At 37.3% G+C, this 23,287-nt stretch overlaps 1 protein-coding gene across 6 annotated transcripts in view; it reads left to right on the forward strand.

Moving 5' to 3' along the window:
• Positions 1-23,287, forward strand: part of MON2 (MON2 homolog, regulator of endosome-to-Golgi trafficking) — a 145,557-nt gene that overhangs the window by 117,226 nt on the left and 5,044 nt on the right. For all 6 annotated transcript variants that reach the window (XM_039363744.1, XM_039363740.1, XM_039363742.1 and 3 more), the window contains 4 exons: positions 7,489-7,679; positions 8,952-9,012; positions 9,281-9,404; positions 11,080-11,287. In XM_039363744.1, the coding sequence (XP_039219678.1) occupies positions 7,489-7,679; positions 8,952-9,012; positions 9,281-9,404; positions 11,080-11,287 (584 nt within the window). The remainder of the gene's footprint in view (positions 1-7,488; positions 7,680-8,951; positions 9,013-9,280; positions 9,405-11,079; positions 11,288-23,287) is intronic.

Here is a 23,287-nt window from a genome sequence, read left to right on the forward strand (position 1 = left end):
GTGGCCAGCTCAAGTTTCAGATCGTCCATTTTAGTCTCTAGGGAGCGAATGATGGCAAACAGGACAGATGGAAACCGAGCTCCATGTTGTATGTTACCTTAGTTCCACCACATTGCTCAAACACATCAAAACCTTCCTGATCATGTGGCCCATATCCCTTAATATCCCTCCCAAAACTTTTCACCTTCAAGAGCCAATGCAGCTGCAGCCGATCCAGGCGCCGGCATCTTAAGTAATAAGAGTGGCTTATTACTATTATTTTGCAGTTATAAGATTATTTCAAGAATTACACTCTCCCATATCTTTGTTCTTTGAGAATCAATTATTTTGTCAATTATCAGTGTCGATTACATTTAGTTATGTCTTTGTAACCCTTTTCTGATAGCAAGTATTATTTGGAGGATATGAAGATATAGTAATCAAAAACAATACATTATCTTTTTTTAAATTATTAATTTAATTGCTTTTCATGGGGAATGAGGTAAAATCTTCAGTCATGTAAGACTGAAGAACATTGCAATTCAGAATTCTTTCAAATCTTTATTTCATCTGCGGTACATACCATATATTATAAAGAGAAGAGGCTGATCAAAGTGTTCAGATGTCTTAAGTCTTTCTACTGTTTTGTAAAGCTGAAGTGAGGTAACATAAAAGCCTATCCACACATAAACTGGTAAGGTTAATGTGAAGTATATTCTTTCTCTCTTTTTTGGGTAAGATTTTATTAATTTTTCCCATACATATAATAATAATTTTTCAACCAACGTGCTGTCTGAGTTTAAATACGCTAATACATACTAAATTCCTAATCCTTTATTTTTTTTCTCTAACTATCGGTAAAGTAAGTCCCAAGTTTGATAATATTCTGTTTCTTCTTTTTCTTTCAGTCTCATGGTCAATCTATCCATCTCTGCACATTCCAATATTTTTTGATTATTTCTTCATCTGGTGGGATTCCTTCATTTTTCCAATATTGCGTAAATATTATTCTTGCCGCTGTTGTGACGTGTAAAATCAAATATAAGCTTTGTTTGTTAATCTTTTTTGGCATTATATCTAATAAAAAAAGTTCGGGTTTAAAATCTTCATATTCTCCCAACATCTTTTCTAACCAAGTATGTATCTGTTTCCAATAAGTCTTTGCTTTATCACATGTCCACCAAACATGATAATATATGCCTGAGTTGTGTTTACATTTCCAACATCTATCTGACATATTTTTAAACATTTTTGCTAATCTTGCCGGTGGCAAATGCTGTCTCTAAAACATTTTATATAAATTTTCTTTATAAGAAGTTGACATCGTCAATTTATAATTTCTTATAAATTTTGCCATTTTCGTAATTCTATAGCTTATCCAAAGTTTTTCACCCATCTTATCATTGTTTCTTAAACTTGTTCACTTTCCATTTCCAAAATTAATAAAAGATTATACATTTTCATAATTAGTTTCTCATTTCAACAAACTTATCAAATATTGGCTGTTCTTTATAAAATCCATAACAATTTAATGCCTTTTTCATATCTAGTTTGCATTTGTAAATGTGCCCGCCATGACAAGCTGATACCCTGATTTTCCATTTCTTGTTTAGATTTTAGATTCCCTTCAGAATTTAGAATATCTCTATACGTCCAGATTTTTTCAAAATCCACCAAATTTGGGTGTACAAATGCTTGCAATAGTTGACAACCACCCTGGAATTTTCAAATATATTTTATTTTACTTTTTATTTTTTCTCATATTATTAACAAACAATGCATTTCTTATATAATGGTTTTGGAAATACTTATGAATCTTGTTTTTTCCATACCATAAAAAAGCGTGCCACCCCAGTTGTAAATCATGCTCCTCCAGATATAACAGCCTTTTATTTCTAAGACTTATCCATTCTTTTACCCATGTTAAAACAGATGCTTAATAATACAAAGCCCACTCCGCTAGTCCAAATCCTCCATTTTCCTTAGCATCTTGTAATGTTTTCATCTTAATTCTAGCCTTCTTTCCTTGCCAAACAAATTTCAAAATTAATGAGTTTAAATCTTGAAAAAAAAAATTCTCAAGTTTTATGGGAATTGTTTGGAATAGAAATAAAATTTTTGGCAATATGTTCATTTTCACTGTAGCAATTCTTCCTAATAATTTTGTGTAATTATCTTCTTTTATTGTTGAACATCTTGCTGTTAAATATATACCCAGGTATTTAATCTTTTTCACTATCTGTAATTCTGTTTTTTCTGACAATTTTTTTGTTTGTTTGTCTATAAGATTTTTAACTATTACTTTAGTTTTTTCTCTGTTTATTTTCAGTCGCGCCATTTCTCTATACTGTTCTATCATTCCCAGTAATTTAGGACAGGACTTTTCAACCTTTTCACCAATTGTACCACTTTTAGGATATGGCAATATTCAAGTACCACCTAACAAGGTGTCAAAAACTTGATGACCAAAAAAACAAAAAACCTGTTGAAAGTTGCAACTGCACTGAAATGACTTATGACCATTTTTCACACTTATGACCATTGCAGCATGCCCAGGGTCATGTGATTTATATTTGGATGCTTGGTAACTGATTCATATTTATGATGGTCACAGTGTTCCAGGGTCAAGTGATCCCCTTTTGCAACCTTTTGACAAGCAAAGTCAATGGCAGGGCTGCTGGTGGCTAAGTGCTAAGGCGGGACTTCCCTCCCTCCCTCTTTCTCATTCCCATCTCCTTCTGAAGGAAGAATTTGAACCCCCCCTATTTTATCTCTTCCATATATTCATCAAACATATATTCATCAACCTCCAGAGACAGAAAAGACAAGCTACTGAGTGAACTAGCTTAAAAAGGTACATTCTCCTTTAAGAATTAGCTACTGGCTAGAAAGGAAAGTTAATGAGCGCAGCCTGCACTTAAGGAAGAAAAAATATGTAGTAAGTATTGGCTGTTGGCTAAGGCAGCTTCCCCAAATAGCTCCATTCATAAGTAAAGGAATGCTACAGGCAAAATCCATTCAGGAGAAAAATACTTCAAAATCCCTTGCAGCAAAACGTACAGCTAACAATAGCAGAGCAATAGAAGCTAACACGAGCCATCAGCCAAATAGAAATTGCCAAATACTCCTTAAGAACAGAAAGCCCACATTGCACAAATCCTAGGACTTCAAAGTCACAAAAACACATAAGAATCCTTCCACTCTCCATCTCCCTGCCTCACCTCCAGCCATTGCTGCCTTTTTTCACTCCTCTTGGAGGGTGACCCCTCCCCCACTGCATTTCTTGCCTATTTGCTGCTGCCAGCACAGGTGGCTGCCACAGCAGTTGTAGATCAGCTCATGGCCAGCCTGCTTGATCTCCTCTCCCCCCACCCTCCTCTTCCTTCTTCTTTCCCTTTAGTGCAGCTAAAGCTGACTCTACCTCCTCCCAAGGCTGCTGCTTTTTTCCCTCTCCCTCTCCCACCTAAACTACCTCCTTTTATAGCCTCTCCTGTCTCCGTCCCCCTCCTTCTCCTCTGTCATGGGGGAGGGTTAGCAAGAAGTGAGCCTGGGGCCTTTGCCTCACCCCAGCAACTCTGCTGCTGCAGAGGACTCTCTCACAGTAAGTCATTGCCTGCGTTGGCTCTTTCCCTCCCCCACTACACTTGGCTAGGCAGGGCTGCATACCACCTGCCGCTTGTTAATGTACCACAAGTGGTACGGGTACCACCAGTTGAAAAACCCTGGAATAGATCATTTTAGAATCTATTGCCTCTTTAATATATATAGCAACACCACTTTTTTTCTGATGTGCTGATGAATAGTAAAATTTCCCAATTTTTGGGTGTTCCAACAGTTTATGGTGTTGTTTTTTTATGTGTGTCTCTTGCAAACAAATTATGTCTATATTTAATTTCTGTAGTTTCCTAAAATAATTATTTCTTTTTGATGGTGAGTTTAGTCCATTTACATTCACTGAGAAAATTCCATTTTCTTTCTCCATTTCCGTTATTTATATTTAGGTCTAGTCGCTCTCATAGTCCTCTGCTCTCTGGCACTTCGTTCGCTCTCTTGTTCAGATTTCTCTTTCAGTTCTCCTGTTTGTGTAGTTTCATCTTGAATTGTCTCTTCTGTTTGTTTCTGTTCCATGGTCTCCTCTTGTCGTTGATGCACTCCTTTATCTAAAACCGTTTGATGTCTTTTTTTTGTAAAAATTTTTATTTTCAACTTTACAATACATAACAATCTTACAAATACTTCAGATAAAAAATAAAACAAATTGATACACGCCACATTCGGTCTTGCCCGCCCATTTCCCCCCAAACCGCATCCCACCTCAAACCAACTTACTTCTTTCCCTCTTTTTCTTCACTCACCCCCCACTCCTCTTTCACCTCAACCTTCCTACATAATTCTCATCTTCTTCTCCTCCCTCTTGATGCGGTCCAGGGGAAATGCCCGAGCAGTTCCTCTCTCAAAATTAAAACATTAATATTATATACAATAAGACTATTTCTACTTTATCTGAACTACTTAAACTTCAACCCATCCACCCCCTCCCCCTCCCCCCACCCCTTCCCCCCCGACTTCCCAGAGCAAAATACAGGATTATGCAAACATATTAAACATAATCTATTTAAGTTTACTAATTATACAATGAACAAAATCATAAAAACCCTTAACTCTTCAAACTTTGACATCATAAGTTTATAAACAAAATCATTACTCATAGAATAAGTGAAACTTTGTAGTTCCATATTTCTTCTGAACATATTCTATCCATCTTCTCCATACATTAAAATATCTCTCTTGTGAATGGTCCTTTAAATAAGCAGAAATTTTAGCCATTTCTGCTAAATTAGAAACCTTAAATATCGATTCTTCTAAAGAAGGCAGAGTATCCTTCTTCCAATACTGACCCACCGCTTGATGTCTTACTTCGAACTCTTCTACTTTTCAGATTGAATCCAGCTGATACCTTGTATTATTCCAGTTGATTAGAATGCCTTCTGGCATTAGCCATCTAAAATTTATACCTTTTGTAATCAGCTTTGTAGTTAAAAAGTGATAATGTCTTCGAGTATCTCTCACTCTCTTAGGCAGACATGTCAAACTCACTACGTCATGTGACGTCACGCAACATATCAGGATGGTTTTGCCATTGCCGGCAATGGGGCGGGTGCGGCTTCTGGATGACATGTCTGGCCTGCAGGCTGGCAGTTTGACACCCCTGCTCTTAGGTATCAGCTTTAAGACCACAATTTCTTTATTCTTGTATTATAATGGTTCATCTCTCTCTTTTCTTAGTACTTCATCTCTTGTTGTTTTCTTTATGAATCTCACATGTACTTCTCTAGGTAATCTATTTTTCCTTGCTTAGCTTGAATTCATTCGAAATATTTCGTCTATCTCCATTTGCATCTCTGTTCTATCTGCTTTCAAGGCTTCCGCCAGAAGCTCAATAATCACAACTGCTATATTTTCTTCTCTGTCCTCAGGGATGTTTTGAAATCTCAAGTAATATTCTGCCTTGTCCATTTCTAGAATTGCAACCGCCCCTTCTAATTTTTCATTCTCTTGCAATAGTATTTCCATTTTTTATCCATATTATCTGATTTATCTTCCACTTTTTGAATTCTTTGTTCATTTTTAACAATCATTTGATGATGAACTTCAAATTGTGCTTTTATATCCAAAATTTCTTCACAATTTTTCAAAATTGCTTGTGTCTGTTCGTGGTTTCTTTGCATTGACTTTTGCATCAATTTGTGTGGCCTGTATTTCATTTTGGGCAGTGCTTATTTTCTCACATTGCAACATTGTTTCAATAGATCCCTGGGTTGTTGGCCTGGGTGTTCCAACAGAGGGTGCAGAGGAAATCTTTTGGGGATCCAAATGCCATCTATAAAACATTTTATAAAAATTTTCTCTTAAATTTTGCGCCTGAGTAGAATTTACATTTCTAACCCAAATTGTCTCCCATGTATCCAATAAAATTGGCTCTTGAATATTTTGCACCCATTTGATCATACAGTCTTTAATTAATTCTGTTTCAGAATCCAATTCTATTAAAACATTATAAATTCTTTTTATATGAGTTCGACTTTGATCTTTAATCTGCTTTACCAAATTCACATCCTCTAAGGTGATACCAACCTTTTGATCTAAACTCCACCTCACTAACAATTGATTATAATGAAACCAAGAGTGTACAATATTTTCTTGCTTCAACTCAAACAATGACTTTAATTGCCAATCTTGCCCAACCAAACTAAGTAATTCCTTATAAGAAATCTTATTCAAACTCAGTCCCCTGGATACTCCCTCTATCACGTGTCCAGGAATCCCCCAAATTGGAATTTTATAATTTAACCTATAATAATATTTCTTCCAGACACGCAACAAGGCACTTCTCAAAATATGGGTTTTAAAAACCTGATCAACTTTTTTATCATAAATTAAATAAGCGTGCCATCCATATAATAAATCCCATCCCTCAAAAGAAAGAATATTTTTATTTGTTAAGTTGAACCAATCACTAATCAAGGTTAAAGCCGCTGCATCATAATACAATTTTAAATTAGACGCTTTAAGTCCTCCTCTTTCCCATATATCTTGTATAATCTTGAATTTAACTCTTGGCTTTTTCCCTGCCCAAATAAACTTATTAATCCCTTTCTGCCATTCCTCCAAATTAACATCTTTCTTCAAAATAGGTATCATTTGAAACAAGAAAAGAAACTTTGGAAGTATATTCATTTTAACTGCTGAAATTCTCCCCAACAAAGATAATTGTAATTTTTTCCAATCATTTAAGTCCTTTTGCATTTTTGCCCATAGTATCTCATAATTATTTTTATACAATTTAATGTTAGAAGCTGTGACATATACTCCTAAATATTTAATCTTTCTCACTATTTCAAAACCTGTTAGTTTAATCAAAACATCCTTTTCCTTCATAGACATATTTTTCAATAATATTTTAGTCTTATTATTATTTACCTTAAAACCAGAAACCTTCCCATACTGAATTAAAATTTTTACCAAATCCCTAATCGAGTCTGTCGGTTGAGATAATGTCACAACCAAATCATCAGCAAAAGCTCTCAACCTATAATCATTCTTATTTATTTTTATTCTATTGGCTTTTGAAAGCCAATAGAATAGACTCTCTTAAATAGAGTCTAATTCTATTGGCTTTCAAAAGCCAATAGGAATTGTCCAGGCTGTCTCTGCCCTGCTGAGCCCGCCAAAAGTCCCATTCTGCAAATGGTGCTGCACCAGTTGAGTAGTCCTCGACTTACGACCGGTTGCGTAGTCCTCGACTTATGACCGGTTGGGGGTCTTGGCATTAAAAAGGTTGAGAACTACTGTTCCATACCCACCCTATACATTTAAGCCCAGCTAAAGTTATAGGTTATTTTCTTCCTTGCTGGTAAGTGGGATTTAAATGCAAGTGCTGCTGAGTTTCATATATGTTTCATATACATAAATCTTACTGAAAGCAATCTAAATGTTTTATTTTAACAGACACTAAGGATGCCTCTTAGTCTGAAATATGCTTGCCCTTCAGAAAGCACATGGAAACTCGCAGTTTCTTCACTCCTTAAAGTTCTCTCAATTGGGTTACCAGTTGCTAGACAGCATGCCTCCTCTGGAAAATTTGACAGTATGTGGCCAGAGTTAGCCAACACTTTGGAAAACTTTTTGTTTACTAAAAGGTAAAGTATAATTATATAGTTTTGAGGCAATGTACGGAAGTTGAAGTTTAAGTGATTTGAAATAAAATAATTTGAATTTTTTCCACATTGTGCCTTTGTATTAAATAATGACAGTGATGTCTGGAACAGATGTTTTTGGCTTCTTTTTAATCAGTTGTAGCTGGGGTTTTTCATCCTATTGCATTATATTAAAATCCCTAAGTAAGAAGGGAAAGATTTCTGCCAATTTCTAACAAGCGTCTTATTGCAGTACTGTAGCTAAAACCTGTGTGATTACCTGAGGCTTTTCCCATATCAATGCTATCAGAAAGCTATAAGCGTTACTAAATGAATTCTCTTATTTGCAAAATATAGACATAAGTCTTTCTCCACAAAAAGTACTTAAAAAGAGACTATATTGTTCAGTAACATTATGGATGTGGAACACTAAACTGATCTAGGTAGAGCTCCTAAACTATCAGTGGACCAGCACATAATGTACTTTCTAAAACTGGTCTCATACCTAACAGAATTGATTTACTCATAGCATAGAAGAGCCTTTACCATGGCAAGGTGTGGTGCCATCTTTCAACAGTGCTAAAAGGGAGATACAAAAAAATAATCACCTATCCAAAACAATTGTGACCCTAGGTGGATGAAGAAGTATAAACAAATGAGCATTTGCTACTTGCTTGATACAATAACCATGTAAAAGTAACTCTGTAATACAATAAATAGTAGACTTTCTAGGTTGTCCAACACATTTCTATGCATCTTTTTACTTATCTGACAATACCATGTTATCCAATGTTTCCTTCATACAAAATCAGTTAAAAGAGCACCATAAAGTTTGTGTAGTGAAATTAAGAATCATAAAATGTATTTGGAAAGAGCTGTGGTCTTTCTTTCTCCTATAATTTACATAGTAGTTCTATCTTGCTGCTGCAAAGGTTTAATACCATAACAGGTGTGATATGGAAGCCCAGTTTTCACTATTTCAGTTTGTTTTTTTGCTTTGGGAAAGTAATATTTAAAACATACTTCCTTCATGTTGTAAGTAGTGAAAGAGAAATTATATCAACTTCACCATTGATTCACAAATGTGTCTCAGTTCTCCATCAGTAAAACTAATAATGAACTAATTTGTGGATTTGTAAACCTTTGATATATTCTGAGGCTCAATTAAAATCATCTTACCATTAAAATATTTACTATGGTGAAGATAATGTTTCTTTGGTATTTTCAAAAGGTTTTCCAATCCCTTAATTAAGGCTATTTTTACTTGCCTTTCAGTACACCTCCAGATAATCTTTCTATTCAAGAGTTTCAAAGAAATGAAAATATTGATGTTGAAGTGAGTATATATTTCTTAGCATGCAAAAATATTTGCATAACAAAATGCTTTATAATAATAATTGCTAAATTTGTATAAAGTATAGATTTTGTGGTCAGTTGTGATATCTGTTTGCAGATTTGTATCTACATACTAAACAAAGTGGCCAGCATACTCCAATTTGCTGACATCATTCATAATTTCATTTAATTTTACAGTTTGTGCGTCAGTCTTGTTATGAGTATTTGCTAAATTACTATTTCAAAACTTTATCTTTCATTTGCTATAGGTGGTACAGCTCATCAGTACAGAGATACTGCCATATGCTAATTTTATTCCCAAGGAATTTGTTGGCCAGATTATGACTATGCTTAATAAAGGTTCAATACATTCTCAGTCCTCTTCATTTACAGGTATATCAATCAAAAGAATATAAAGTGATATATTCAGGCACAAAGTTCAGTGCAAAAGATTTAATATGTTCAACAGTAGTGTGCAATATTCTGTTCTAAAACAAAAAAAGGGGTGTGCATTGAAGCTGGCATGGGCTGAGTTGTAGCTCGGGGATTAATTTTGCTACTTTTTAAAGACATAATTTTAGCTATTCTTCCAAGCTTTTTAAAACGTTTGTATTACTATAAATTTATGTCTTTATAAATTATGACCTGATGATTACAACAATATGGACGTCCTCTTTCTAGTTGTATTGGGTTCATAAAAAAATATGTTTGAATTAAGGTGGCTGACATGTGGTCATATAACTTCTTAAAAGTGTGCCTTTTCCTATGCTCACATAGCAGCCATATTTTAAAAAAATATTCACAAGCCCAATAGTTTTAGTGACTGTTCTTAAACATTAAGTTTTAGAAATATATATTTCTACTTGTAGGTAAAACTTAACAAATTGAGAAATCAGTGGGCCCCTTCTCTGTGCAGTAACATGTCTGACAATGCAGTTACTAAATACTCTGAATAAATACTTTAATCAATGAATATCTAGTGATATAGGTTTGATTAAATATGTGATTTCTACTTCTTGCAAACAGGCAAGAAATGCAGTGGGGGAGGGGTCAGCCTCCAAGAGGAGTGAAAAAAGGCAGCAATGGCTGGAGGTGAGGCAGGGAGATGGAGAATGGAAGGATTCTTATGTGCTTTTGTTACTTTGAAGTCCTGGGATTTGTGCAATGTGGGCTTTCTGTTCTTAAGGAGTATTTGGCAATTTCTATTTGGCTGATGGCTCATGTTAGCTTCTATTGCTCTGCTATTGTTAACTGTACGTTTTGCTGCAAGGGATTTTGAAGTACTTTTCTCCTGAATGGATTTTGCCTGTATCATTCCTTTGGGGAAGCTGCCTTAGCCAGCAGCCAATACTTACCACATTTTTTTTCTTCCTTAAGTGCAGGCTGTGCTCATTAACTTTCCTTTCTAGCCAGTAGCTAATTCTTAAAGGAGAATGTGCCTTTTTAAGCTAGTTCACTCAGCAGTTTGTCTTTTCTAAATCTGGAGGCTTTTCCTTGTTTGATGAATATATGGAAGAGGGAAAATATGGGGGGAGGGTTCAAATTCTTCCTTCAGAAGGAGGTGGGCATGAGAAAGAGAGAGGCAGGGAAGGAGGGAGGAAGGGAAGGAAGTCCCGCCTTAGCACTTGGCCACTAGCAGTTCAGCCATTGACTTTGCTTGTCAAAAGGCTGCAAAAAGGGATCATATGACCCTGGAACACTGTAATCATCATAAATGTGAATCAGTTGCCAAGCATCCAAATATAAATCACATGACCCTGGGCATGCTGCAGTGGTCATAAGTGTGAAAAATGGTCATAAGTCATTTCAGTGCAATTGCAACTTTGAACAGGTTTTTTGTTTGTTTTTTTATCATCAAATTTTTGACACCTTGCTAGGTGGTACTTGAATATTGCCATAGGCTAAAAGTGGTACAGTCAGTGAAAAGGTTGAAAAGCCCTGTGTTATACTTTGCTCTGATTAATTTTTATTATGGATATTTTGTCTTTCTTTATATGTCCTACTATTCATTCCACTAACTCCTTTTAAAATAATTTCTTAAAACAAGGATGGTTTTTGATTTTGACAGAGGCAGAGATTGATATTCGTATGAGAGAGGAATTTTCCAAGATGTGTTTTGAAACACTGCTTCAGTTTTCATTCAGTAACAAAGTAACAACTCCTCAAGAAGGCTATATTTCACGAATGGCACTTTCTGTTCTATTAAAACGATCTCAAGATGTACTTTATCGTTACATAGAAGACGAAAGATTAAGTGGCAAGTGTCCACTTCCACGGTATGTTCATTTACTTACTGCCACCCATTAGTGATCAGCTAATTTTAGACCTAGAATTAATGTTCATCTAGGGTTCTTTTTGGCAAACATGTATTGCACAATAATAAAATGATTTGCTAACTCTGGTTTTAAAAAAAGAAATATTTTCAGAATATACCATCATGATTATAAGAGTAGACTTTGCTTCCACCGCTAAATAAATTTATTTGACAATAAAAAACACACAGAGAATTTCATACTTGCACGTATCTTGCCAGACACTCTGGATATAAATGTTCTAAAAGCAAAGAAGAGAAGAATGTTATAGCAAATGGCACATTGTTCCAGCTCTTTTTGCAAGCCCTGAACTTGTAAAGTCCTGCTTTACTGGCCCCATTGAGCTTTGTAAGCTCAATTATTGGTGGAATTTCAATCAATGCCTTCTAGCCCTTAGTGTTATATAAAAGCTCTGCAGGTAAAAGATTGCTGTGACTAATGCCTGACAGCTGAAAGTATTTGCTATTATATATTTTAATTATATATAAAGACAAAGTTAAAGTTGGGTTTGATTATCTTTTTCTATTCATTAGTTCAACTATTATAATTTTCCAGTATATGATACTAAGAGCTAAGAATTTAAAATTTCTGGGGAAAATAGTGTGTTATGCAGTAACAATATTTTGGTTACAACAGTCTCTTTCTTGCTATTTCATTACATTAAAAAATATTACTCCAATAAGTAATCACCTAGGCAATAGTTCTGTATAATATTTGGCTGAGACTTTTACGTGTTTTTTTAGCTAAACAAAGTTTTAATTTGATTTACCTAAAATTAGAATGTAGAAGAAAGATGCTTAAATCTGTGAATGATTCTAATGTTTCTATGAATAGGGTTGGCAAAAAATCACATGCACAGTAATCCTTAGATTGCACATTTTGAAATTAATATGGGCAACTATCCAAAGAGTATCCATTTGCGTTCCCCCTCACTTTGGACAATAGATTCTTAGATTCTAACAGAAACAGATTGGATTACAAATTTTGATTTACATGGTGGATTACAAAATATAACTAAAAGATAAAGATGAGCACCCCAAATCTATCTAAAGCTGGAAAAAAAGTAACTTCTGCTACCTCTTCTGCTTCTGCAAATCCAGTTTATCAGAGATCAATTGATACAATGCTCCAACAAGAAAAGGTTAACAACTTCCAGAAGGAAACACAAGTGACACTACAAGCAATCCAAGAAACAATTGCTACTCACATGGCAGCTACAACGAGAAATCATGAGATGAAAAGTGATCTTGATAAAATGAATCAAAAATAATAATAACATGGACTCTCAATTTGAAAATTTTAAACAGATGGTCATAAAAAATTAACAAAGAATTCAAAAAAAATAGAAGATAAATCAACTGAGATTGACAAGAAATTAGAAAAGTTAAAAGATGAAAACCAATCATCGATGCAAATAAATGGAGAATTAGAAGACTTGATAGCTGTCATGGAAATGGAAAAGGCTTCTTCTTTCTTAAGATTTCAAAATATAATGGAAGACAAAGAAGAGGACCTTCTAGAACTGATAATGGAATTATTGGCAGATGCATTAGAAATTGGGAAACAGGAAATGGAAGGAGAATTGGATCAGATCTACCAAGTCAATTCAAACTATGCTAGAAGAAATGAAGTTCCTAGAGAAGTACATGTTAGATTTCTTAAAAGATCCATAAGAGATGAGATTTTGAGAAGAGTAAGAGATGAACTTTTGAAATACAAAGAAAATTGTAGTTCTCAAACAAATCCCTAGGAGAATAATAGAATCTCGAAGAGAATATCAAATTTTAACTAGAAAATTAATTGAAAAAGGGGTGAATTTCAGATAGCTGATCCCAGAAGGGATTTTAATCTATTAGGACAAAAAAAGATATAGACTGGATGCGCCACCTAAAGCAATGGAATTCTATGATAACCACAAAGCGTTTATGGAAAGAGGTGATTTTGAATCTGGTACAATGAGAGAAGCAAAGAAACAGGAAGAGAGAGCCAAAGAAGAAGCAGTTAAACCAAGAGAGGAAGAAGAAATTAAAAATACATATACAGAAGAAGGGGCAAGACCAAGAGAAGAGAGATAGATAAGATCGACTAGAACAGGGGTGTCAAACTGCCGGCCTGTGGGCCAGACGCATCACGTGGAAGCCATGCTCACCCCATTGCCGGCAATGGCAAAACCAGCCCGATACGTTGCACGATGTCACGTGACGTCATGAGTTTGATATGCCTGGACTAGGAAATTAAGACCTAGATATAATTGAAAGAGATGGAGAAGGAAAGTGGGATCCTGTCAATCAATATAAATGGACTGAATTCCCCCTTAGAAAGGAACTTTTTTTACACAACTACAAAAATTAAAAATAGATATAATTTGCCTTCAAGAAACACATATTAAGAGACAATACCATAAATTGTTAGAACAACCGAAAATTGGTAAACTCCATTTTGCATTAGCACAACAAAAGAAAAGAGGAATAGCCATATATATTAAAGAAATGATGAACCCTAAACAAATTTATGTGGATGAAGAGGGAAGAATATTAATGGTGGAAATAATGATGGACCAAAAACAGATACTGATGGTAGCAATATATGCACCAAATGATAAACAAGAACAATTTTACCAAAAACTATATAAAAAATATTAAAATTGGACTATCAAAATTTTTGTATAATCGGAGAGTTCAGTGCAATAATAGATGGAACTTTGGACGATAAAAGACTAAACAAGGGAAGAAAGGAAGAAATATATTACCTAAGTGTTTTTAAAAATGGCAGAAGAACTCTGTATTCAAGCCATACGGAGAGAAAAAATCCAAAAAACCTGCAATATATATTTTATTCAAATAGACATGAATCATGGTCTAGAATTTATAAGATATGGACATCCTCGGAACTTAGTGCAATAATACAAAAAACAGAGATAGAAACTAATATCTGGGCAGATCACAAACCAATAAAGATGACTTGACGAGGAGCCAAGAAAAAATTAAGATGGTCCTTGAATAAATCAATATTGAAAGCAAAAGAATTTATACAACTAGCGACACATGAAATGGACTTCTTTTTTAAAATAAATAAGAAAGAAGAGTCGTCGCTTCAAAATGTGTGGGACATAGCTAAAGCATATTTCACAGAGCTGGCTATAACATATACTGCTAAAAAGAATAAAGAAAGAAAACAAAACAGTTGATGGAAGAATTTAGAAAATTAGAATTAGAACTACAAATAGACCCACAAAAGAAAATACTTAAAAAGCAAATGGAGATAATAAAACATAAACTAAACGTAGTAGAGGCGGAAATAATGGCTCAACAGATTAAAAGGGCTAAACAGAATTTTTTTGAAAATGCCAATAAACCGGGGAGATGGTTAGCATATAGATTGAAAAAAGAAAAAAAGAAAAAACTGATGAACAAGTTGCAAGACCCAAAAGGTGAATTACAGTTTCAAAATGACACAATTAAAAAAAATATTAAAGACGTTTACAAGATACTTTACAATGCAGAGGAAACTTCAAAAGAAAAAATACAGCAGTACCTAAAAAGCAGACTTACCAAAAATTCCAGAGAATATTCAAAACATATTAAATGAGAAAATATCAATGATGGGTATAACAGAGGCCATAAAAAGGCAAAAAAATGATAAGACCCCAGGCCCAGATGGATTACCTGCAGAGCTCTACAAATCATTACAAGATATACTAAGCCCAATATTGAAAGAGCTATGTAATGAAATACTTTTGGAGGCTAAAATACCAAATACATGGACTGAAGCTAACATTATCTTAATACCCAAATAAGATTCTGATTTGACGAAAATAAAAAACTGCAGACCAATATCATTATTAAATGTAGACTATAACATTTTCGCCTCAATAATAGCAGAAAGATAAAGAAATTTCTGACCGAATTTATACATACAGACCAAAATGGCTTTCTACCTAAAAGACAGATAAATAACTTAAGAATGATCCTAGATGTTTTAGAGTACTATGAAATTCATCCAGGGAAACAGATGGCTTTAATGCTCCAACTCTGGAGATTTTTAAGAAGAGACTGGACAGCCATTTGTCCGAAATGGTATAGGGTTCCTGCCTGAGCAGGGGGTTGGACTAGATGACCTCCAAGGTCCCTTCCAACTTTACTATTATTATTATTGTTGTTGTTGTTAATATTTCTAGATGCATAGAAAGCATTCAACAACGTAAACTGGCAATTTATGTTCCAACAATTAGAGGAAATGGATTTTGGAGAAAAATTTACAAACGTAATCAAAACAATTTATCATAAACAGCTAAAATAATTGTAAATGGAGATTTAACAGAAAACTTTGACATTAAAAAAGGCACAAGACAGGGATGTCCACTATCTCCACTATTATTTATATTAACACTGGTAGTATTGAATAGAAACATCAGGCAAGATATAGAAATTAAAGGACTTGAGATAAAAGATGAAAAATACAAACTACAAGCATTTGCCGATGACTTGGTTTTCATATTAGAAGACGGCAGGGTTGAAAATAAACAGAGAAAAGACTAAAGTGCTAACTAAAAACTTAACAGAAAAACAAAAAAACCAACTAGCAAAAAAACCAATTTTTCAAATAGTTAAAAAAGTTAAATACTTGGGAATGTATTTAACAGCAAGATGTGCAACAATAAAAGAAGACAACTATTGTAAAATTGTTAAAACAAATAAAATTGGATCTGGAAAAGTAGAAAAATTTACAACTTTCAATGCTGGGGAGAATAGCAACAGTGAAAATGAATATCTTACCAAAAATACTCTTTTTATTTCAAACGATACCTATAAGACTGGAAAAACCTTTTTTGATGAACTAAATACAATACTGAAATTTATCTGGCAAGGAAAAAAAGCTAGAATTAGACTGAAAATATTACAAGAAGCAAAAGAAAGTGGAGGATTTGGACTGCCAGGCTGGACACTATACGACCAAGCAACTATATTAACATGGCCAAAAGAGTGGATAATGCTTAGAGATAAAAGATTATTATACCTAGAGGGGCATGACCTACAACTTGGATAGCATACTTTTCTGTGGTATGGGAAGAATAAAATACATAGATACTTTCAAAACCATTTTATAAGAAATGCACTAAAATTGATTAAGAAACTCTATAAATATTTGTTAATCTTAAAGATGGAAGAGGACCAAGTAAAAGAAGCAATGATAACACGAGCAAAGAACTTTGGACCTAATATAGAATTAGAAAACTGGAAAAGATTATGGGAAAGAAATGCTAAATTAACCAAATCAGTGGCTTAGAAAGAAAACTTATACAAAATGTTTTACAGATGGCATCTAAAAGCGGAGAGATTAGCGAAAATGTTTAAAAATACATCAAACAAGTGTTGGAAATGTAAACAAAAACCAGGTACTTATTATCGTATCTGGTGGATACGCCCTAAAGCAGTGGTTCTCAACCTGTGGGTCGCGACCCTTTTGGGGGTCGAATGACGCTTTCACAGGGGTCACCTAAGACCATCGGAAAACACATATTTCCGATGGTCTTAGGAACCAAGACACCGCTCCTCTATCCGGCCGCCGCCGCCGCTGCCCTCCTCCTCCTCTGCCGGCTCCTCCACCTCCAGGGCGCCCTTCTCCAACAGCACCTGCTCCTGCCGCTGCAACGCCATCACGCACGCCCCCGACGCCCCGGGCCGGCTCAGCTGCATGGGCGGCTGGGCTGAGCCGAGCCGGGTCTGGGCCGCTGCTGGTGCTGCCGCTGGGCTGCTCTGCCGCTGCTGCTGGCTGAGCTGAGCTGAGCTGGGCTGCGGCACCAAGACGGTCCCCACGCCTCCTGGTTGCCCAGCCACGCTCCGCCTGGCCCGCGTCCTTCGCCGTCGGAGGCTGCCTCGGCCCTCTGGCACCTGGCGCGGCCCTGGGACTGGCGGGCAGGAGCAGCTTCTTCCCGGCTCGCCAGGCTCCGGGCCTCGGAAGCGGCCAGGCGGCGGGGAAGAGGGCGAGGCGGCGGCAATGCTTGCATGTGCATCGGAGGCCAGCTGGCTGGGCCGGGAGGGGAGAAGCGGCACCTTCCGAGCGGGAGCTGGTGCTCCGGCCGCACCTCTCGCGTGCGACAAGTCGGGGAAGAGTCGTAGCATTGAAGGGCTGCACGGCGTGGAAAGGGCTCACGCGACCCCACTGCTGTGATGGCGCTCAGGAGGCTGGAGGGGCGGGCAGGTCCCGGGGGGGCAGCTGGGAGAGGGCAAGAGGTGCCGGGATGAGGATGGGGGGCTCCAGGTTGGCGGGTGCGAGAGGGCGACCGGCAGCTCCAAGGCATGCGGAGGTGCCGCCACTTGGCTCTCTGCCAGACTACCATCTCCAGCAGCCCTAAAAAGCATTGTGGAAGCGTGGGGAATGCTGGGAATTGCAGTTCATCACCATCTGGGAAAACATGGCTCTCCAAAGATCAATCCTTCCTTCCTTCCTTCTCTCCTTCCTTCCTTCCATCCATTTCCTTCCCTTCCCCTTCAATCTTCCTTCCTTCCTTCCATCTCCATCCCTTCCCCTTCAATCTCTCTCTCCTTCTTTCCTTCCTTCCTTCCTTCCTTCTTTCCTTCCCCCTTCAATCTCCTTCCTTCTCCATCTCCTTCCTTTCCCCTTCAATCTTCCTTCCTTCCTTCCCCCTTCAATCTCCTTCCATCTCCATCTCCATCCTTTCCCCTTCAATTTCTCTCTCCTTCCTTCCTTCCCCCTTCAATCTCCTTCCTTCTCCATCTCCTTTCTTTCCCTTTCATTCTTCCTTTCTTCCTTCTCCTTCCCTCCCTCCCAACATTTTTGAGCAAGGAAGAGTAAGCTTCTCCAGCGAGCATTGCTATATTGTTTTTGTGATTAATCACTATGCTTTAATTATGTTCAATTCATAACAATGAAAATACAACCTGCATATCAGATATTTACATTACAATTCATAACAGTAGCAAAATTACAGTTATGAAGTAGCAACAAAAATAATTTTATGGTTGGGGGTCACCACAACATGAGGAACTGTATTAAAGGGTCACGGCATTAGGAAGGTTGAGAACCACTGCCCTAAAGTTAAAAGATTTTGGTCAAAAATGCACATATGGTTGGAAAAAATGACTAAAAAACATATAGATTTCAAGCCACAACTGTTTCTGTTGTGCATAATAGGAGGAAACTACAAAAAAGATTATATATATTTAATTTTACATGTATTAACTGCAGCAAGAATTGTATTTGCCCAATATTGGAAAAATGAAAACTTACAAATGGAAGAAGAACTAATTAAGAAACTTTTAGATTGTGCCCAAATGGACAGATTGACATTAAAGATAAAAGAGAAAGAAGACTCAGTGTACTTTAGAATATGGGACAATTTTTACCAATGGCTAGAAAAGCAAGTTAGAGAGAAAGGAACATGATATGTACTATGTAACATTGAACATACACTACTAAGAAGAAGACTATTGAGCAATTAACTAACATATTGATTATGATAATATAGAAATTAACTTACTTATTATTTTTAAACACAGAACCCAGACAATATGCTGTTTGCTAAATATTAAGAATGTTATTTAAAAAAAACCCAACCCTAACCTTAACCCTAACCCTACAAAAATTAATAAAATATATACAAAAAGAAAAAAAACAGATTTTGAAATGCCTATACTGCAATTTTAAAAACAAAGTATTATAGGGATTTCTTTCTTAAGATAGAACAGCTTAAAAACTCAGCATCTGAAAGAAAAACAAACAATTCAGCAACAACCTCTTGCTTCATCATTCTTAACATAGCCAGGGTTCAAAATTTCTAGAAACAAATAGGATTTGCAATAAAATGTCACCATTCCATACCAATCCACCCCAGGTATTTCTGTCCATCAAAATATACACCAAGCTGAGCATACTAAAAATACCTTATGGTGGCAAGGAAGGAATTTACTTCAGTTGTTCTGCAAAACTTGGGCTCCCCTTCCTCCCCAGTGTACTTATGTCTTGCCATTGTTTGTCAGCAGGCTTGTTTTGACTACATCCTATGAACAGTACTTGCTCAAATAATTGTTAGTATGCATAATGAAAACAGAGCTATACTTATCTAGTCTTATTTTCCACTACTTTATTGAAGATACTTTAATTGGATTCTCAGAAATGACCAATATACTGAAAATAAATCTAATAATACTTTGAGAAAAGTATAGATAAAATACAAGGCTTTTGTTTTAATTAAAATGCAGTTGTAAGGACCCACCCCACTTTGCATCTTAAGAAGACAGAACTCTTGGAATAATTCTTCCAACAGGAATCCTTTATTAAGAGAAAACGGTTGCAGGCGTTCTAGACAGGACTTGGGGTCCAAGCTCTCCCATTCAAGGTTTTAAGGGTTTCCCCAGTAGCCCCACCCAATCAACCCCCTCTTTCAGCAACAGTCTCAGGCATTACACTTCCACTCCCTTTTCATTACTGCCCAGCTGGATGGAGACTTCAAAGAAACTACATGAAAGGAAAACGGCCCCATTCTTATGGTTAGTTTTTTTGCAATACACACATTCAGTTCCTTAGAAGTATACTGAAGGAAGTGAGGGCCATAAAGCCGCTTTGTTCTCCCCCTTCTCTCCCTCTTATGGCAGAATCCAGAGAAGGCAGAATTGGGATTTTCTATATTTGATAACTAAAGATGAAATATAATTGGATTCTGACATCCGGCCCCCTCAAAAAAAAGAGAGATCCACCTGGAAGAAACAAAACAGGTATAAAAGTTAGTCAGGCTTGTTAGGGTACTCTGTGTGAAACTTCTTCAATAGCTTTGGGGCTCTGACATGACGTTTATGGACCCACTCGTTTTGTGAGGCAGGGAGGTGTTTCCAGGCAACTAGGTACTGAGTTGCTCCATGATATCTCCTAGAATCAAGGATTTCCTTTATTTCGAAGTGTTGTTCGCCCTCTACCATGATTGGAGGTGGTGGTGGGGAGATTTTTGGCCGTAACGCTGACTGATGCTCTCTTTTCAGCAAGCTGCAATGAAAAATTGGGTGTATTTGCCTGAGATTTTTTGGTAATTCTAATTCTACTGTTACTGGGTTTATGATTCTTTTAATTGGAAAAGGCCCTATATATTTTGGTCCAAGTTTTTTACAGGGTTGTAGAGACTTTAGATATTTTGTAGATAGGTACACCATTTCACCTATAATGAATGGTGTAGGCTTAACCCTTTTTTTATCGGCTTGTGCTTTGTATGCCTGCCTAGCTTCATCTAGTGCTTTTCTAACTATTGGCCAGATGTTTTGTAGTTTTTCCATCCATTCTTTCAGTGATGGGATCATTGGTTCATTTGTGGTTAATTCTGGCATGGGGCTGAAACTTTGACCGTTGGCTATTTGAAAAGGAGTGTAGCCTGTGCTGGAGTGGACTGCATTTTTGTAGGCAACTTCTGCAAAAGGGAGTAAGTCCGTCCAATCACTCTGTTGGAAATTTAAAAAACATCTCAAATATTGCTCAAGTACTGAATGACAACGTTCCGTTTGTCCATCTGTCTGAGGGTGATGGCTAGATGTCAGTCCCTGAGTGGTCCCTAAGACGGATAAAAATTCCTTCCAAAATGCAGACGTAAATTGCACTCCCCTATCAGAGATTATGCGTTGGGGTGCCCCGTGCAATCTGTAAATGTGCTGGATGAAAAGTTTTGCTAAGGCCTTTGCAGTGGGAATCTTTTGGCAAGGGATAAAGTGCACCTGTTTGGAAAACAAGTCCGTGACTGTCCAGATAACAGTATTCCCATTGCTTTCTGGCAATTCCACTATAAAATCCATGGCTATTTCCCTCCAGGGGGCTGAGGGATTTGCCACTGGTTGTAATAGCCCTGGCGATTTCCCTTGCAACCTCTTTGCAGATGCACATGTTGGGCAGCTGGCAATTTAACTTTCTATGTCCTTTTTCATGGATGGCCACCAAAATTGCCGTTTAATTAAATGTAAAGTTTTTACAAATCCAAAATGCCCTGCTGATTTTGTGTCATGGCAAAGGTGCATGAAAGTGACTCTTTGAGTTGTTGGTATATATAACTTTTCCCCTACCCAAGGCAACCCGTCTCTCATTGTGCACACATTTTTGTTTTTCTGGAACCATTCATCTGTTTCCAAACTTTTTCTGAATTCAATTCCATTTGGCTGTCCAGTTGTTGTTTTAATTTGGCTTGGGTTCTTGTGGTTACTGGTGCTGCCAGTTGTGACTCTGCCATTATTGGTCTAGAGTCTGTGGTTCGTGCGCTGTTATATTTCTTCCTGGTAAATGTTTGAGCTTAAATTGGAACTGGTGAAAATGCTGGGACCAGCGGGCTTGTTTGGGATTGAGTTTCCTGGACGTTTTCAGGGCTTCCAAATTTTTGTGATCAGTCCACACCTGGAAGGGGATTTTGTTGCCTTCCAGGAACTGTCGCCACGTGAGTAATGACCAAAGTATCCCATAAGCCTCCTTCTCCCATACGGGCCAGCGCTGTTCTGTTTCCGTGAGTTTCTTGGATGTATATGTACAGGGTTGCAATACCCCTTCATTGTTTTCTTGTAATAGAACAGTCCCCACTGCCACATCACTTGCATCTGCCTGTATTACGAAGGGCTTGTCCATGTCTGGGTGCCTTAGTACTGGTTCAGCAGAAAAAAGTCTCTTTAGTCTCTCAAACGCTGCTTGGCACTCCATGTCCATGTTAGTGGCTGGCTAGGTTTTACTGAGGATGCTTCCTTCGTTTTTAGTAAGTTAGTGAGGGGCAAGGCTATCTGGGCAAATGAGGGGATGAATTGGCGGTAAAAGTTTGCAAAGCCCAAAAAACTTTGTAGTTGCTTTCTTGTGCGGGGTGATGCCCAATCTAATACTGCTCTGACCTTCTCTGGGTCCATTTCAATGCCCTGGGGGGATATGCGATAACCTAGGTAGTCTATCCTTTCCTGGTGGAATTCGCATTTTGAGAGTTTGGCATATAGGTGGGCGGCTCGCAGCTTCTTTAAAACCGCTCTGACAAGGTTGACATGTTCCTCTTTTGTCTCAGTGAAGATAAGACTGTCGTCCAAGTAAACAAGGACCCCCTAAAACAGGTGCTCCCTTAGAACGTCATTGATTAATTGCATAAAGACTGCAGGGCCCCCTTGCAATCCAAATGGGAAGACTTTGAATTGATAGCACCCCATGGGGCAGTTAAATGCAGTCTTCCATTCGTCCCCTTCCTTAATTCTCACGTGATAGTAAGCTTCCCTTAGGTCTAGTTTAGAAAAAATTTTCCCTTTCGATAGGTGTGACAGCATGTCTTTCATGAGAGGCAGAGGGTATAGGTTGCTTTCACTGATTGTATTCAGGGCCCTATAATCCGCGCATAAACATAAAGAGCCATCCTTCTTCTCTCTAAAGAGGACCGGGGCAGCCATTTTAGGCTTGGCTGGCTCAATGAAACCTCTCTCTAGGTTTTTTTTAATGAATCTTTCCATTTCCTCCTTCTCCTTTGGGCTCATGGAGTATAATCTGGGCTTTGGGAGTTTTGCCCCAGGTTTGAATTCAATGGTACAGTTTGTGGGTCGGTGGGGGGGGAGCTCATCCACCCTCTCCTCACTGAAAACTTCAGCAAGGTCTCTGTATTCCTCTGGTATTTCTGTTAATCTTTTTTCCTCTCCTATGGATGCTTTTTCTATTCTTGATTGTGGTAGCCTCCCTTGGGCTTTTAGGTCCATAGGGTCCCCCTTCGGGAATTTGATTTCTGTCGTCCTCCAATTTACCCAGGGGTTCCATTTTTTCAACCATTCCATCCCTAGAATCATTGGGCATTCCATGCCTGGGGTCACCACAAACGTTATGTCCTCTTCATGTTTGCCCAGGGAGAGGTGTATTGGTAGAGTGGCTAGGGTAGCTGGCACCCCCCTGCTATGGATCCATCTAACTGGCCAAATGAGATTGGTTGTTCCAGTCTCCTCGATGGGATGCCCAGATTACCCACTA

This window comes from Crotalus tigris, unplaced genomic scaffold (assembly GCF_016545835.1).
Source record: "Crotalus tigris isolate CLP2741 ecotype Arizona unplaced genomic scaffold, ASM1654583v1 scf7180000019583.1695794, whole genome shotgun sequence".
Lineage (NCBI taxonomy): Eukaryota > Metazoa > Chordata > Lepidosauria > Squamata > Viperidae > Crotalus > Crotalus tigris.